Source organism: Microcaecilia unicolor, chromosome 12, assembly GCF_901765095.1.
Source record: "Microcaecilia unicolor chromosome 12, aMicUni1.1, whole genome shotgun sequence".
Taxonomy (NCBI): Eukaryota; Metazoa; Chordata; class Amphibia; order Gymnophiona; family Siphonopidae; genus Microcaecilia; species Microcaecilia unicolor.
In genome coordinates, this window is record NC_044042.1 from 21,878,235 (window position 1) to 21,896,382 (window position 18,148).

Below are 18,148 nucleotides of genomic sequence, written 5' to 3' on the forward strand. Positions count from 1 at the left end.
ACTGAACACAAACCACAGGCCAAGATACAAGGCAGTGGGAAGCATCTACTGGACCATGAGAAGGGTCCCCAGGGATGAAGTGATGTGTGCAGAGATACCCTTATTCATTTCCCCAGAGGACCAAATTAGCCTATTCAGTACCCGGGGGTGAGGTACAAGGTGCTACTATCATACTTTTTCTTTCTCATTATCCTTCTGTTACACTAAATGCCTATTGTCTAATATATTTGTACCACTCATTGAGCCTGCAAAGAGGTGGGGAAATGTGGGATGTACGAGTCCCCCGGTACGCACCTGAGTAAGCTGGACAGCGGATGACTGGAGCCTCCTCCCCCGGCCCCGCTGCCTCCTCCGCCTCCAGCCCCGGACCCTCCTCCACTCCCACCAAAGCCCGACGACAGTCTCTTTCCAGACAGGAGCTTCTCCACGGCGGGCAGGTTCCCCGTGCGCGCGGCCTCCAGCAGTTCCTGCTCCTTTCCCATTCTGCGGGGCCGGCCCGCGCCTTCGGTTCTGCTCCTCCCGGCCTCGGCCGGGCTCCGACTCTCTCAGCACTAGCAACCCGCCCCTACCCTGTAGTCCAATTGGACAGGGAGTCCCGCTGTGTCGTCACGTCCGGGAGCGCCTGACGTCATCGCGCTGAGGCACACGCGACGGCCCGGGGACGAGGAATTGAATAGGGTGCAAGTTACGTCGCAGATCTGTTTTTGGGTGCGATTTAGTGCATAGATCTCCTCCTTAGGATGAGGGCGGTGGGGAGTAATGCAAGCCACGCTCTTAGCTCAGCTCCGACTTACAGAAAGTACAATTGAGCAGCGAGGTCTGTTTAAGATAAGGCACATGATAATCAGGTCGGCCCCACTTTTACTCGCTGTAGTATATGAACGTTAAATCATTTTATTAAATCAGCTTTTTATTTCCTATAAAATGCTTAAATGCACTGCCGCGCAACTTGAAAACGATCAGCGAACTGATGAACTTCCGCAAACCACTGAAGACATCTCTTCGCCAAGGCTTATCACAAAGATCAACCTGTGTGAATACACAGAACAATATATGCTTGTTATACCACTATCATGTTTTATCATTATCAGGCTGTCCAAGATCATTCTGTAACAATAATTGTCTATTTGTAATGGACTTCCACTACTCAAGATGTATTGTAAGCCACATTGAGCCTGCAAAGAGGTGGGAAAATGTGGGATACAAATGCAATAAATAAATAAATGCTTCTAGTTATCCCTGGAAAACAACTATTTTTTTAAACACATTATGCCAGCCTATTTTTTTGTACTTTTTAAAAGAACTGCACCTCTGATCCGTTTGGTTAAATTTTAAAGATGCAGTGCAAAGTTCAGGGAAAGAAAGGGTAGGTTATCATCACATGAGTCACAGTTAACAGTAATATGTCGGGCATCAAGCAAGTTTTCAGAGAATTGCACAAGAAACGTGTGCTAACCAAATCAGACTGCACTTTCCACATTTTCCAGACCTGTAGGATAGTTCCATCAAGCAGCCGGTGATGATAGAGAACCGAAAACTGAGCATCTACTCCAGCGCCTCCATATTTTCTATCTCCAGCAGGTAGATGAGCACACTTTTGGCTCTGAATGATTTACTCCTAGTCCCCAGTTGATCTTTGCAGGTGCCTGGGTTTACGAAGGCATATCAGTCTTCAATTCCCAGGCGCTGGTGCCTAACAAATTTACTTCACCTCTCCCCTTTACTATGGAACTTACCTTTTTTTCCCCCCCAATACAACCACCTTGTTCAAAGAAAGAGGTCTACTGTTCACCATAGAACAGAGTATGAGTCCTGATCTTTTATCATCTGAGGTAAGACACTGGTGGAGACTGTGAGCTTGGGGGAAGCAGCTGGCAGTGGTAAGTCCAACTAAAGTTTGGCACGGAACCGGTGGGAAGGCTACATTTCATACTTGCTGAAGGGGAAGGAGCCCGACTCATGGCTTAGGACCACATTGTGCTGCACTTGAGCCACTCACAGTGCATAGCAAATCAGAAATGCCACAGGACACGAATGAAATGATCATCACTGGCACATCTCTGGATTTGGCACAGGCATTCCAATTTTCCTTTCATGCAGACGGAAAGCCCTCCTCTCGGTCAGGCCACGGGCAGGAGGGAAAGGATTTGGGAGAGACAAGTACTGCCAGACCCAGGGGTGGAGGAGAAGAAGAGTGAGAAACGATGGGTGGGAAAGGGGGAAATGGAAGGAAGAGATGATTGTGGAACCAGGGGGGTAGGGAAGGAGGAAACAGAGAGGGGGAGATTAAGTGCAGGGAGAAGAAAGGGAAGGAAGAATGATGGAGACATGTTGGATCCAGGGGCATTGAGGAAGGAGGGAGATAGATTTAGAGATGTGGAGTTGGGTAAGGGAAGGAAGAGATGCATAAATATTGGGAACAGGGGCAGTGGGGGGGGAAAGGGTACAGAGAGGAAGAGATGTTATATGCAAGGAGGAATGGAAGGAAGATAGATACATGTTGGACTACAAGGCTGCAGGGCGAGAGGCAATACTGGGAATGTTGGAACCATATGGGAGAGGCCATGGGGGTTGTCAAGGTGATGAGCAGGAGGAGAATAGCGCGTACAAACATTAGAAATGTGGTATTGGGGAGTAGATAAAAGATAGAATAGAATAGGAGGCTGGGTAGGGGGTGAGAACAGAAATGGGAGAGCTATGGGGTGAAAGAAGGAGATGGATAGGTAGGTGAAAGGAAACAGGAGATGGAGAACTGGAAGGTAAGAAAGCGGCTGAAGCCTGAATGGACAGAGGCAGAAAAGAAAAAAGGGGAGGAAATAACAAAGGGAAACGATCAGTGTTTCAAGGATTTTCATGGTTATAATTCAGTATTATACTGACTCCTGCTACATTTTGCCTTTTGTGGTACATTGTCACCTTGTGTACTGCTTCAGTTATATAGATTTTCCTTTTATATATATAATCATCTGTTGTTTGATTATGAACCTCAGAGTCATCCTGTGATTTTGCTACTGACATTAGGGGTTTTCTTTATTGGTGTTTTTGATTATTTTAGAAGAACTTAGAGACCTTTTTACTAAAGCCTAGTGCATGCTAACTGCTGCACATCCTATTTTATACCTATGGGCAATGTCACACTTAGTGCACACTAATGTCCATTAGCATGTACTAAGTTTTAGTAAAAGGGCCCCTTAGTGACTAAGGGTCCTGCAACTGATGAGGTTAAGTACTTAAAAAAAAGAAAATCAGGCAGACCAGAAGTTTGATGTCTTTTTATTAAGGATTCTTTACAAAAACAAGGAATGGTTCACAGAACCAACTGGTAACACACTTGCAGAAATAATATAATTATATCATAGTGTGAAAAATAAATGCAATACTGCAGTGGAGTCTATCTAATTCAAGTCTAAGGCATAGTCCTCAAAAGCTGTTCTCTGTACTAAGATGCCATTTCATTCTGACATCTTCCAGGGTTGCCAGCTCCAGATTTTCACTGATACAGGTCAAGTACTGCAGCCTTACAGAGCCTGAGCCCTCCAGCTCCAGAGACACAGGTCTATGGCTAACATTTTTACCAACATAAAATTCTTTTTATGAACATGTTTCTTTTAGGGCATCTGCTCCAAGAAACTGCAGTAGACGACTGTAATTTGCAAGTAGAGTGTTGCTACATTACCAGCCCCCTGTAACTGTGATTCTGACTTTTTCTTGCATATTACACTATTTGGGTGCATGGCTCGTGCCCTTTAAGGGCATGTTCTAATGATCCTACAAAACACCCCCAGGCTATAACATAACCAGAAGTAGCATTTAGAAAGTACAGCAAGTAAGATACATCCTTAGGTCCTAACCACAGCATGGTCTTAGGTATTCCAACAATTCTGTCAGTTCAGGCTCCCCAAGTCCAGGCTTCTAGTACCATCTATCACTCAGTTTCTAAGTTAGTGTAACCCTGACACGCTCATCCATGTCAAAAGATACCTGTACCTTATCTTCAATGACTGTTCATTACGTCTTCTCACCCACTCTGCCATCTAATTCAAGTATCCCCACTTGTAAAAAGATTAAGTGTGATGTAACAGGACCTCCCAGGCCTAGATTTTGACCCAGTCTGGTGTTAGTACTGTGTTAAGAAAAATGACTAAATACTTGATATGTGGACAGCCATGCTGGCTCCCACTTCTGGGTGGACTTGTAGTTCATGTATAGGAATCAGCTATCTGCCTTGGCTTGTAAGCACCTCCCACCACAGGAAGAGGAGATCCTGTAAGACTGTCTTAATTAGCCTTTGGATTAGCATTAAATACATACATTTCTAATAAATGTCATTTAGACATGACTAGCAGTCCAAAATGTAAGATTAGTTCATCCTGTGAGGTTATGCCATGAAACACTAGGCCATGAAGAGGGAGTACTACATTTACAAAATGACATTTCATTTCTACAGAAAACTGCAGACACACCATTAAAAGTCACAATCTCTGCCCACTTTGGCGTGCAACCCTCTTAGAGAAATAAGACGGTCAGAAGTCCAGAGTCATCTGAAAGGCTGGTGCATTAGAGTAATGTATAATAAAAATCGTGTTTTCCTCTTCTCCCTTCCAGTTAGAAGAACTTGTCAGTATGGTCTTCAGGTAAAGGAAAGCAGTCTCTTCACCTTACAATTACACAAAGAGAGGAACACAACTCTGTCAACTGCCCCAATGGTAAGGAAGGGCCAGTTGAAGATCACTGCTCAGTAACCTTCCTGCCTAAGCCCAATGCGTGTGTTTCTGGAAACAAGACAGCTCCTGATTTGTAAATCCTTTTAAGAGAGTAGTTTATGGAGTCAATATTTGGGGCCTTCTTAAACACAGCAGTTGTCAAAACACCTGGGAACCAAAATCTAGGATACAACACTAATTTTCAGATTGTGATGCTGGAGTTGAAGTGAAGCTGGCCCAAATTTGGCTTAATGTCACTCATTTGAGCTACACAGTCTTATAGAATGGGTTGTTTTCAATAGCTGCTCTGTCCCTTGGTGGAACGTTAGCAATGAGCTGAGCCCAAGACACACGCTTGAAGATGCATTGCTGCTGTGTTGGAGAATTGATTCCTTACATGCATCACGCTCTTACTTTGAAGTGACAGAAGGCAAAAACCTCTGGCAGAAAGTGCAATTTCCAAAGGAAGTACATGTTGCAGTGTGTCTACTGCTTGTTCTGGTGATTCTTATAAATCTTGGTAATTCTCTTCAGGCCGGGCCTGCAGTCCAGACTATGTGCATCAATGTGTCTTTGGACGAGTGGGCAAACTGGTTTCAAAGACACACACCCATACAGCAGTCTTCCCCCATTCCAAAAGTGCAAAATTGTTCTATTAGACATTTTTCCATTTCCTCTAACCCATTACACTTACAGGTTTACTAATTTTCCTCCATAACTGCAAGAGATGATGCTACAGAAGCCTCCATTCCACTAATGGAAGGGATTTACACTGTTCATACTTCTATGTGCTATCACTAGACTTACTGCTCTTTTAGCCACAAATGGTACTTTCGAGCCCAGAGAAGATGTCTGCATATCTTTACCACCTCACACACACTACCTCACACAGAGCGCTCCATCTAAATCATCATAACTCAAGAGCACTACATATTTCCACCAGTAAGGTTTACAGCTCCTACAATACATTCTTGTCTGTCCCTCTGCCACCTGGAAATATACAGCTGCCAAAATCACTTATGCCTGATTGTATCCCATCAGGTGAGGTCATTCAAGATGTATAATATAGGAGGTGAGTATCTGACTGTAAATGTTCCCTCCCAACATGAGGCATTTACATCAGTGATGAAATAAATCACAACCAAAGAGCTAGAGATACTGGTCTGTCCACGCAGATCCTCATTAAAAGCTAATGTCTGTTTTTGTTCTGTGCCAAAAGATAAAAACAGCATTTTCTTCCAGTACCAAGATGTGCACCTTAACAAAAGACACCCCCACCGCCACTAACCTTCCACACTAAAGAAAACCTAATGAAAACTCTGCAGCCTACACTTCTCCCTCTGTTCTCATCCTGCGATGCCATTTCCTACAGCTACTGTCATGATCTCTGCTGCCCTCTGGGCAGCTTGGGCCAGGGCTTCCTGCCACCATCAGAGCTGAAATAAAGGATTGTACTTCCAGATCTCCTCCAGAAGGCGCTCCTTATCCTGATTGACTCGTGCCAGCTCCACCTTCACTGCATTTAGTTCTTGCTGTAATCTTGCATCACCTTCTGCTTCCTAATACATAACATACAGAAGAAAAAATAGCTATCATTAGTATTTAATGCCTTTTATACAAAAATTCCTAAGAGTTAAAGTTTATTCACAACAACATATTACTTAAAGAAACATGTAAAGTTGAAAATACAAATCATTTCTTGGGTTTAGCTACAAGATGATCTTTAGCTTGAATACAAAGGGTGGTAGACTTCCTGCAGCTGTAAAAGGTACAGCAGAAGAACAGAGTCAGTAGGTGTTGGTGGTAAGAGAGTGGGTCAGATGAACATTAGGTCCTTGCGGTGGTGAATACCAGTGTCTTAATTCTAAAGTTTTAGGCTGTATTTAAAAAGCAAGAACTCTGACCAGCTCAGTGACATTGCTGTGTACCACCATACAGAAGGAACTGGGTTTGAAGCCGGGCTCTGATCTGAGCTAGTCAGTCCCCATCATTGTGCAATGGTGACAGTGTGTGGCTAGATTTAAGGTGCCTGATTGCAGTGTTATAGAGGAGACCTGCTATATGGGCCGTGGCTGAGGGCTGTTGCTGTAATGACTGAACTAAATGAGCCTGGAGAGGAGGGGGGGTTAAGAGAGAGAAAATAAGGGAGAAACATTCACCAAAGTAACTGTGAAAGAAGGCTCATGGTGCTTAACCGAGATTGGATAGCAGAGCCGGTAGTGAGAGGCAGGGCTGGAGGTTGGGAGGCGGGGATAGTGCTGGGCAGACTTATACGGTCTGTGCCAGAGCCAGTGGTGGGAGGCAGGGATAGTGCTGGGCAGACTTATACGGTCTGTGCCAGAGCCGGTGGTGGGAGACAGGGATAGTGCTGGGCAGACTTATACGGTCTGTGTCAGAGCCAGTGGTGGGAGGCGGGGATAGTGCTGGGCAGACTGAAGAGCATAGGTACAAATCAAAGTAGGGTATACACAAAAAGTAGCACACATGAGTGGTCTTCTTGGGCAGACTGGATGGACCGTGCAGGTCTTTTTCTGCCGTCATCTACTATGTTACTATGTATGTGCCAGACCCCAGCCCTGGCAGAAACTGCCAAATCAAAAACTAGGAGAGACCACCATGTGATCCTGGACCAGTCACTTCCCTGTCATTTCAATACCAGGATTCAGCTCAAAGGAAGATGCTTATTTCACACACATCACTACTTACTAGAGAATCTGTCTGGGTTTTTTTTTTTTTTTTGATTTATCGAATTAATCAGTCTGTTTTTTTGATTTATTTTGATTATATCCATTGTGTTACACTTGTTCTTAATGTAACCAATTGTTTTATCTACTCTTGATTGACGATGTTAGGATGTATTATTGTAAGCCACATTGAGTCTGCAAATAGGTGGGAAAATGTGGGATACAAATGCAACAAACAAATAAATAAATCTGACTTTAACGCTCTGGTCTTAACAACCAAGTGATCATTACTGATTTTCATCAGATTTCTTGACATTTCAAAAGTGCTTTTTTTTTTTTAATCAGCCAACCAATACACTCGTGGCCCAATATTCAACTGGCAGCAATCAGCCATGTCTGGGCACTAGCAGTGAATTTCTGGGTTTGCGGAGCCAGCTAACACATAGCCAATTAAGTGAAATATTTAGCACTTAACTGGCTATGAGTTACCATATAAAGATAGGACTGACTTTTATGTGGTTAACCTGGCCAGTTAAGTGCTGAATATCAACACTTAACCAGCCAAGTGCTGACTCTGCCCCCAGAACAGCCCTAAAATATCTGGTTTTGAGTTTGGCGTTAATCAGTTATTTTCAGCGCTGCTAACCAGTTAACTGCCGCCGTAAATGGCCCCAAATAGTCGATTTAACTGGCCAGGAGCCATTTCTGGCCAGTTAAATCACGTTGAATACCAACCTCTGAGTCTTCGGTATAATTAGCTTTTAAATATTTATGCACAAAACCTACACCAACTACATACTCTTTGGGGCAAGAACCTCCCTTAATCTCCAGTACCTTTGTGACTTATCTTACTTCCATATAGTAACATAGTAGATGACGACAGAAAAAGACCTGCACAATCCATCCAGTCTGCCCAAGAAATGCTTACATACAGATCAATGGCCAAAAATACCTTCTGTGAAAATGCAGCTGTTCCTGCCTTTTTTGCCACAGCAGTGATTTCTTGTGGGATCTTTTTGTCGTGCACAGCTTGCTCAAACCTTTTGAGTAATGCCTGCTCTCCCCCCTGTACAGCTGAAAGGGAATAAGGATCTAACATGTCAAATCTGCAGATATTTACATCCTTTTGAGGAGTTTTGTAAAAGGCTGTAGAGGAGCTCATAGCCCACTACCGTTAGTGTGTCTGAGGACACAGCAAAGAAAATAAATGGGGTCTTATTTACTGGGAGGACAAAAGGCTCACCTGTGATATAAAAGACCCCATCATCCTTGCGCTGGACTAGAACGTGATCCATAGCTAAGGTTATTGGGATAGGGCCCAGAGATGAAGGATACACCTGGGGGCCGTCATCCTGCAAAGGACAGCAGAGAAAGGTTGGACAGAAGCAGAAAGCTCAGAATATAGACGAAAAAACCATTAACAAATTTAGCACCAGGAAAATCCAGGTAGCAGAGGTTTTACTTTTGCAGTGCCTACAACAGAAATTAAAGGACTTGTCCATATTCTCACCTTTAGGGTGATCTTCGTGTCTACCACTTCTATCTTCATTGGTATCACCTCAGGGAACAGTTCATCTTCTAGGAAGGGCCCCAGGTGGGTGAGGGTTGACATCATCAGTTCTGCGCTATAATTGCTGATCAAGAAGTGAAGGAATCCATTCTGGACAGCTAATGGAGAATGTACTGCGGCACTAGGTCCAGCCTCAAACCGCAAATATACTTCAGGCTGAGTGCGACTGGGCTCTGTTCCTAATTTCTCCATACCTATATCATCTTAGAGAGGAAAACATTTAAGCAAATGGTATGCATTTGAAATCTGTGCATGAAAAGTGTTAAGTGCCCATCTAGTGAGGAATAAGGCCAGGCCATGGACCCCTTGGCTTTAGCCAGATTGTGGCACAGGCCTCTGCCCTACTTCCCTCTGCCAAATCGTGACTTACCCACAGCTGGATCACGATGCAGAAACTGTCGCATGCTGATATTCCCGAACTTCTCAGGAACCACGTCGGCAGCCTGCACAGCAACAGTCAGATCATCACCTCTCGTCTCTATTGCACAGTTGACATTGCCAATTTTCAAGACCAAGACGGACACCTGGAAGAGGAAAACCCCAAATCACTAAATTATTGACACGTCTCTCTGAACTGGAAGAGAACTGGCCCTTACTTCAGGTAACAGAGTACCTGAGCACCCATCTGCATGCTCATGTCTAATTTTTATAAGGTGCTTCGTACCTTGGGACCTACAGCAATTAGTACATAAGTACATAAGTAATGCCACACTGGGAAAAGACCAAGGGTCCATCGAGCCCAGCATCCTGTCCACAATAGCGGCCAATCCAGGCCAAGGGCACCTGGCAAGCTTCCCAAACGTACAAACATTCTATACATGTTATTCCCAGAATTGTGGATTTTTCCCAAGTCCTTTGAGTAGCGGTTTATGGACTTCTCCTTTAGGAAACCATCTAACCCCCTTTTAAACTCTACCAAGCTAACCGCCTTCACCACGTTCTCCGGCAACGAATTCCAGAGTTTAATTACGCGTTGGGTGAAGAAACATTTTCTCCGATTTGTTTTAAATTTACTACACTGTAGTTTCATCGCATGCCCCCTAGTCCTAGTATTTTTGGAAAGCGTGAACAGACGCTTTACATCCACCTGTTCCACTCCAATCATTATTTTATATACCTCTATCATGTCTCCCCTCAGCCGTCTCTTCTCCAAGCTGAAAAGCCCTAGCCTCCTTAGTCTTTCTTCATAGGGAAGTCGTCCCATCCCCGCTATCATTTTAGTCGCCCTTCGCTGCACCTTTTCCAATTCCACTATATCTTTCTTGAGATGCAGCGACCAGAATTGAACACAATACTCAAGGTGCGGTCACACCATGGAGCAATATAACGGCATTGTAACATCCTCACACCTGTTTTCCATACCTTTCCTAACAATACCCAACATTCTATTCGCTTTCCAAGCCGCAGCAGCACACTGAGCAGAAGGTTTCAGTGTATTATCGACAAAAACACCCAGGTCCCTTTCTTGGTCTGTAACTCCTAACATGGAACCTTGCATGACGAAGCTATAATTCAGGTTCTTTTTTTCCCCACATGCATCACTTTGCACTTGCTCACATTAAACGTCATCTGTCATATTGCAGCATGGCTGGGAGTGAAAGAGAGTTTGCAAAGGAGCTTGATGTTTCTAAATGGCGGAACGCCCATACAGCATCCTTATCTGCATCAATGTGACAATCGGCATTCATGATACTGCACAAGGCATACTGGATGCCATACAAACTCTCCTGGTTGAGTACAGCTATTAGTAATTGCTGTTGGTCATGTCAAGCAGCCACTGGAACATATGAACATGTTTTACATTCTTCTCCTCATGTACAGCCCTTCTGGAGGGCTATGTGGAATAAAATCATATAGCTATTGCCCATCACTGAGGATTTCACTTATCGTGTTTTGATTTGGAAATCAGTGGGTCTGGAAAGTTCACTGCCAAAAGATCAGGATCGGCTGTTTGATTTTTTCATGACTGTTGCCTTTCAGCTGGTTGTGACGAACTGGAAGAATAATTCTTTGCTATTAAAGGTTTGTGATGGAATACTGTATGTTTATATTATAGATATAAAAAGAAGGCAGAGGATGGGACTGTTATGAGTAAAAGTAATCACAATAAATGGGAAGTGTTAGATAACCATAAGTCTGGACAATAATACTTTATGAAGACTGTATCACGGTACTTGGCTGTTCTACGAGCTACGAGGATGGTATGGGATTTACGTTCCAAGACATATAAAGAAAGGCTTGCTGACCTGAACATGTACACCCTGGAGGAAAGGAGGAACAGGGGTGATATGATACAGACGTTCAAATATTTGAAAGGTATAAATCCGCAAACGCACCTTTTCCGGAGATGGGAAGGCGGTAGAACGAGAGGGCATGAAATGAGATTGAAGGGGGGCAGACTCAGGAAAGATGCCAGAAAGTATTTTTTCACGGAGAGGGTGGTGGACGCTTGGAATGCCCTCCCGCGGGAGGTGGTGGAGATGAAAACGGTAACGGAGTTCAAACATGCGTGGGATATGCATAGAGGAATCCTGTGCAGAAGGAATGGATCCTCAGAAGCTTAGCTGAAATTGGGTGGCGGAGCAGTTGGGGGGAAGAGGAGGGTGGTGGTTGGGAGGCGAGGATAGGGGAGGGCAGACTTATACGGTCTGTACCAGAGCCGGTGATGGGAGGCGGGACTGGTGGTTGGGAGGCGAGAAATACTGCTGGGCAGACTTATATGGTCTGTGCCCTGAAAAGGACAGGTACAAATTCAAGGTAAGGTATACACATATGAGTTTGTCATGGGCAGACTGGATGGACCATGCAGGTCTTTATCTGCTGTCATCTACTATGTTACTATTGTTGTTTAGGTGGTTTGTAATTTTCTTGAAAATGAATAAAAGTAGATCTCAACTCAAAATCATTAAATATACTAACTCTCAACTTACAATAAATAAAACTATGGGCCAGAGTTTTTTTTTTTTTTTTACTGCAAATATTTGTGTAATGGGGCCTAGTTATTAAATGCGTGTTACACAGTATTGTACTTCAGTAACTCTAGCCCTGTGGAAGCAAATCTATAAAGCGGGCGATAACATTTACAGGCCTATTACACATGTAAATGATTAGAATAGTGGCATATACATGCTTACGAGTGCGCATATACGCATGAATCCCAAAAAGCCACCTAAGTGCTATTCTCTAAATATGTGCAAATTTTACATATAGAATACTATAAGTATGTGTGTATCTTTGGCATTTAGTGCAAACACATCATTCTGGAGCTGGTGTAAGTACTCGTGCCTAAAATACAAGTACGTACTTAAACTAGGCATCTGTAGATAGGCGCCCTTGTTTTATCTCCTTTACGCCTTCCTTCCCAATTAAATCTTAAAGTTCATCTGGATTAAGTGTTCACCATGGGACCCTCAAAAAGGTGCCCACGTTTCACTTCTGTGGTTAAACTGCAGGGAAGTGGTGAAATTTGATACTACCTGATTATTTTTTGTCCTCAATGTCTGCCAGACCAGTCCAGAGTGATGGACTATGTCGCCATACCAGCACACTGATTCAGTGATGTGATATCCATATAGGAAGCAGTCTGGAACATCTCAGTAAGCACAGGCCAGAACCAACCATTAACCAAAGAAACCATATAAAATTGCAAAGACAGATCAGTATCAAGTATGCATATTTATTCGGCCTTGTTGGGCAGACTGGGTGGAACGTTCAGATCTCTATCTGCTGTCATTCACTGTGTTACATATTAAATCCACCACCAACTGCAGACCATCTGCAAAGCAATAAAACCAACTCTGTATGAGGACCTGGAAGAGCAATCAGAGGAGAAGACTACCAAAATGTAGCCTTCATCCCAGGAGGGTTGTGGACTGATCTAATCTGACCAGATGTACAAAAGCTTTATCCCTCAAGGTGTAACACAAGAACCCCTCTCCCCCCCAAAAAAAACCTCTCAGCCAAAGGCATTATTGCCTCTGGCCTGTTGGGAACTGCTTCTTGAAGGAATGCAGCAATAATCATGTTGCCACCCTGCAGATGTCCTCAGGATTGATTGCCTGAGATTTCACTCAGGAAATCACCCGAGATCTTGAAGAATGGGCTCTCAACCCTACTGGGACTACTTTGTGGCTGAGGATATTAGTTGCTTCTATTACTGTTTTAATCCAATGGGCAAGCAAAGACCTCATGGCTGCTTCAACTTTATGAGGCCCCTAAAACAAAACAAAAAGGTTGTTTGACTTCTGAAATGAATTTGCTGTCTTCAAGTAATGCAGGAGCACTCTGTGGACATTCAGCTTATTATAAGTGTGGGCAGATCCCAATTACACTCTCTTTGAATGCCAGGAGCACGACCTCCTGATTCACATGCAAGACAAAAACAACTTTCACAAGGAAGGCAGGCACAGTTCAAATGGAAACAGAATCGGCTGAAAACAACAGATAAAACTCTACGAGAAAGGGCCTGCAGCTTGGAAACCCTCCTTGCCAAACATATAGCAACCAAAAGGGCTGTCTTCAGGGACAGGTCTTTCAGTGTGGCATGGTTCAAAGGCTCAAAGGGCAGACTGGCTAGGGCCCTAAGGACCAAGTTAAGGTCTCAAGGAGGGACTATCTGCAAAAAATTGATTTATAATCAGTCTGTGCTGCCAGGGAGAGGCCACTAATCCTGCCTTCAGAAGCATAACAGGGCTACCACCTAAACCTTCAGAGAATTAAGGACTAAAGCCTTAAGTCAAAACCTTGAGGCAAAAAGGCCAGAACCAAGGGCAAGTATGTGTGTCAGAGAAAACTCCTGCTCTGCACAACTGAGGCAAGTAGCCTCAACATTTCAGGCACCTCTTGAGGGCCAAGCTGTAACTCAGAAAGGATCTGGATCATCCATCAGAACTGGTCTGTGCCTTAGGAGGCCAGACTCCCATGGAAACTGGACTGAGAACCCTGCCTATAAGCAGATCAGATCTGTGTACCACGGGTGCAAAGGCCAGTCCTGGGCCATCAGGATCACCAGAAAGAGAGGTTTTGCCACTTTCTAGAGACCCCAACTGATCAAGTGATTCCTGAAGAGCACCACTCTTTCCTGCAGCTGAAGAATCATGGATACCTTGCATTCCTTCAGGAAGCCATCAGGTTAAAAAGAGGAATCTCACAGCACTCCAGAGCTGAGGGGGCTCAACTCTCATTTGCTGAGATCCAAAGTGTGTCTGCTGAAAAAACATCCACCTGCACCTGTCCATTTCTGCAGTGTTAAACCCACACAATCGGATATTGTTTTTATAGCTAGTTGTTGGATAACAAACAAAAAGTCAAAAATGATTACAGTATATCCAACTATCAACAATTTAGTCCTGAGTTTGAGGACATTTAAAAGCTAAGTTGAAAAAAAAAAAAAAATATATATATATATATATAAAAGTCCTGGAAATAATTTCTAGTTGACCTATGAAGATGATTGATGTTGTTTAACGTCGCCATTACAATAAATATAATGGCAACGGACATCGCTGAGGTCATTTAAATCATGAAGGGATAGTGGTTTGGAAGCTGTATTTTAAAGCTACACACTAAATTGTTGATAGTTGGATATACTGTAATCATTTTTGACATTTCTGCAGTGTGGCATTCAATAGGGTGAGGTGGCAGTTTATGTTTAAGACAATACAAAAAATGGTTTTGGTGACCATTTTACTGGATGAATTCAAGAGATGTGTAAGAGCCATAGGGTTGTTATACAAGTTAATGGAGTGTATTTGGAGCCCTCTGCATTAAGGCACGGAACAAGGCAGGGGTATTCTCCATCTCCATTATTGGTGCTAATGCTGGAGGTCCCGGCTGAAAAAATAAGATAGAGGAGAGACATTAGAGTAGTAGAAGAGGAACTCAAAATAATAATTTATGCAGATGATAGCCCAGCCCAGATTCTCTCGCCCCCTGGTAACGTAAGAAACTGCCAAGAAAAATCCTGAATACAAGGAAACGCTAGAGCACCTTTGTAAAAGGTCCCCTACGTGACTTGCAACACTGATTTCAATGAGCAGGATCAGGCACTACAAATCCCACACTGCTTTTGATGTCAATTCCAAACCTGGACTGGCCAACAAGTCTCCAGCCTGGAACTGGGTAGTTTGGCATCTCTGTTCTTTATAGGCATCATTTAAAATTGGGCAATTTGCAGTCTCTAAGAAGCTGTGCTTTGGGAGAGGGGACTCAAGGTAGCTCAGTCTCTCACAGGGGTGAAGATCTGGGTTAATTTCCTGTCTTTGCGATTTGCATTCCCTCAGTATTAGAAGGCTGGAGCTGCAAAGGTTTGTCAGCTGTCAGTTCTGTGACCACTGTTTGATGATTACTTCAGAGCACTGGGTTTCAACCCGGTTCTCGGGACGCACCTAGCCAGTCAGGTTTTCGGGATGCAACAATTTTTTTATTACATTTGTACCCCGTGCTTTCCCACTCATGGCAGGCTCCATGCGGCTTACATGGGGCAATGGAGAGTAGTTAAGTGACTTGCCCAGAGTCACAAGGAGCTGCCTGTGCCTGAAGTGGGAATCGAACTCAGTTCCTCAGTTCCCCAGGACCAAAGTCCACCACCCTAACCACTAGGCCACTCCTCCACTGTTGCTATTCCACTAGCAACATTCCATGTAGAATCTCCAGTAGTAGCAACATTCCATGGAGAATCTCCAATAGTAGCAACATTCCATGTAGAATCTCCAATAGTATCTATTTTATTTTTGTTACATTTGTACCCCGTGCTTTCCCACTCATGGCAGGCTCCATGCGGCTTACATGGGGCAATGGAGAGTAGTTAAGTGACTTGCCCAGAGTCACAAGGAGCTGCCTGTGCCTGAAGTGGGAATCAAACTCAGTTCCTCAGTTCCCCAGGACCAAAGTCCACCACCCTAACCACTAGGCCACTCCTCCACTGTTGCTATTCCACTAGCAACATTCCATGTAGAAGTCGGCCCTTGCAGATCACCAATGTGGCCGCGCAGGCTTCTGCTTCTGTGAGTCTGACGTCCTGCACGTATGTGCAGGACGTCAGACTCACAGAAACAGAAGCCTGTGCAGCCTTCTACATGGAATGTTGCTAGTGGAATAGCAACATTCCATGTAGAATCTCCAATAGTAGCAACATTCCATCTAGAATCTCCAATAGTATCTATTTTATTTTTGTTACATTTGTACCCCGTGCTTTCCCACTCATGGCAGGCTCCATGCGGCTTACATGGGGCAATGGAGAGTAGTTAAGTGACTTGCCCAGAGTCACAAGGAGCTGCCTGTGCCTGAAGTGGGAATCAAACTCAGTTCCTCAGTTCCCCAGGACCAAAGTCCACCACCCTAACCACTAGGCCACTCCTCCACTGTTGCTATTCCACTAGCAACATTCCATGTAGAAGTCGGCCCTTGCAGATCACCAATGTGGCCGCGCAGGCTTCTGCTTCTGTGAGTCTGACGTCCTGCACGTATGTGCAGGACGTCAGACTCACAGAAACAGAAGCCTGTGCAGCCTTCTACATGGAATGTTGCTAGTGGAATAGCAACATTCCATGTAGAATCTCCAATAGTAGCAACATTCCATCTAGAATCTCCAATAGTATCTATTTTATTTTTGTTACATTTGTACCCCGTGCTTTCCCACTCATGGCAGGCTCCATGCGGCTTACATGGGGCAATGGAGAGTAGTTAAGTGACTTGCCCAGAGTCACAAGGAGCTGCCTGTGCCTGAAGTGGGAATCGAACTCAGTTCCTCAGTTCCCCAGGACCAAAGTCCACCACCCTAACCACTAGGCCACTCCTCCACTGTTGCTATTCCACTAGCAACATTCCATGTAGAAGTCGGCCCTTGCAGATCACCAATGTGGCCGCGCAGGCTTCTGCTTCTGTGAGTCTGACGTCCTGCACGTATGTGCAGGACGTCAGACTCACAGAAACAGAAGCCTGTGCAGCCTTCTACATGGAATGTTGCTAGTGGAATAGCAACATTCCATGTAGAATCTCCAATAGTAGCAACATTCCATCTAGAATCTCCAATAGTATCTATTTTATTTTTGTTACATTTGTACCCCGTGCTTTCCCACTCATGGCAGGCTCCATGCGGCTTACATGGGGCAATGGAGAGTAGTTAAGTGACTTGCCCAGAGTCACAAGGAGCTGCCTGTGCCTGAAGTGGGAATCGAACTCAGTTCCTCAGTTCCCCAGGACCAAAGTCCACCACCCTAACCACTAGGCCACTCCTCCACTGTTGCTATTCCACTAGCAACATTCCATGTAGAAGTCGGCCCTTGCAGATCACCAATGTGGCCGCGCAGGCTTCTGCTTCTGTGAGTCTGACGTCCTGCACGTATGTGCAGGACGTCAGACTCACAGAAACAGAAGCCTGTGCAGCCTTCTACATGGAATGTTGCTAGTGGAATAGCAACATTCCATGTAGAATCTCCAATAGTAGCAACATTCCATCTAGAATCTCCAATAGTATCTATTTTATTTTTGTTACATTTGTACCCCGTGCTTTCCCACTCATGGCAGGCTCCATGCGGCTTACATGGGGCAATGGAGAGTAGTTAAGTGACTTGCCCAGAGTCACAAGGAGCTGCCTGTGCCTGAAGTGGGAATCAAACTCAGTTCCTCAGTTCCCCAGGACCAAAGTCCACCACCCTAACCACTAGGCCACTCCTCCACTGTTGCTATTCCACTAGCAACATTCCATGTAGAAGTCGGCCCTTGCAGATCACCAATGTGGCCGCGCAGGCTTCTGCTTCTGTGAGTCTGATGTCCTGCACGTACGTGCAGGACGTCAGACTCACAGAAACAGAAGCCTGCGCAGCCTTCTACATGGAATGTTGCTACTGGAATAGCAACATTCCATGTAGAATCTCCAGTAGTAGCAACATTCCATGTAGAATCTCCAATAGTAGCAACATTCCATGTAGGATCTCCAATAGTAGCAACATTCCATCTAGAATCTCCAATAGTATCTATTTTATTTTTGTTACATTTGTACCCCGTGCTTTCCCACTCATGGCAGGCTCCATGCGGCTTACATGGGGCAATGGAGAGTAGTTAAGTGACTTGCCCAGAGTCACAAGGAGCTGCCTGTGCCTGAAGTGGGAATCAAACTCAGTTCCTCAGTTCCCCAGGACCAAAGTCCACCACCCTAACCACTAGGCCACTCCTCCACTGTTGCTATTCCA

At 44.5% G+C, this 18,148-nt stretch overlaps 2 protein-coding genes across 13 annotated transcripts in view; both read right to left on the minus strand.

Moving 5' to 3' along the window:
• Window positions 1-537, minus strand: part of ANKS1A (ankyrin repeat and sterile alpha motif domain containing 1A) — a 246,919-nt gene extending 246,382 nt beyond the window's left edge. For all 12 annotated transcript variants that reach the window (XR_003943956.1, XR_003943957.1, XR_003943955.1 and 9 more), the window contains exon 1: window positions 295-537. Coding sequence is in view for 7 of the 12 variants with exons in the window: in XM_030220444.1 (XP_030076304.1) it covers window positions 295-482 (188 nt within the window). In the remaining 5 variants the exon portion in view is untranslated. The remainder of the gene's footprint in view (window positions 1-294) is intronic.
• Window positions 538-3,257: 2,720 nt separating this feature from the next.
• Window positions 3,258-18,148, minus strand: part of UHRF1BP1 (UHRF1 binding protein 1) — a 100,672-nt gene continuing 85,781 nt past the window's right edge. Inside the window, exons 17-21 of the mRNA XM_030220453.1 lie at window positions 9,328-9,481; window positions 8,898-9,160; window positions 8,631-8,739; window positions 8,340-8,461; window positions 3,258-6,262 (exon numbers count right to left, since the gene is read on the minus strand). Of these exons, the coding sequence (XP_030076313.1) occupies window positions 6,134-6,262; window positions 8,340-8,461; window positions 8,631-8,739; window positions 8,898-9,160; window positions 9,328-9,481 (777 nt within the window). The 3' untranslated portion in view covers window positions 3,258-6,133. The remainder of the gene's footprint in view (window positions 6,263-8,339; window positions 8,462-8,630; window positions 8,740-8,897; window positions 9,161-9,327; window positions 9,482-18,148) is intronic.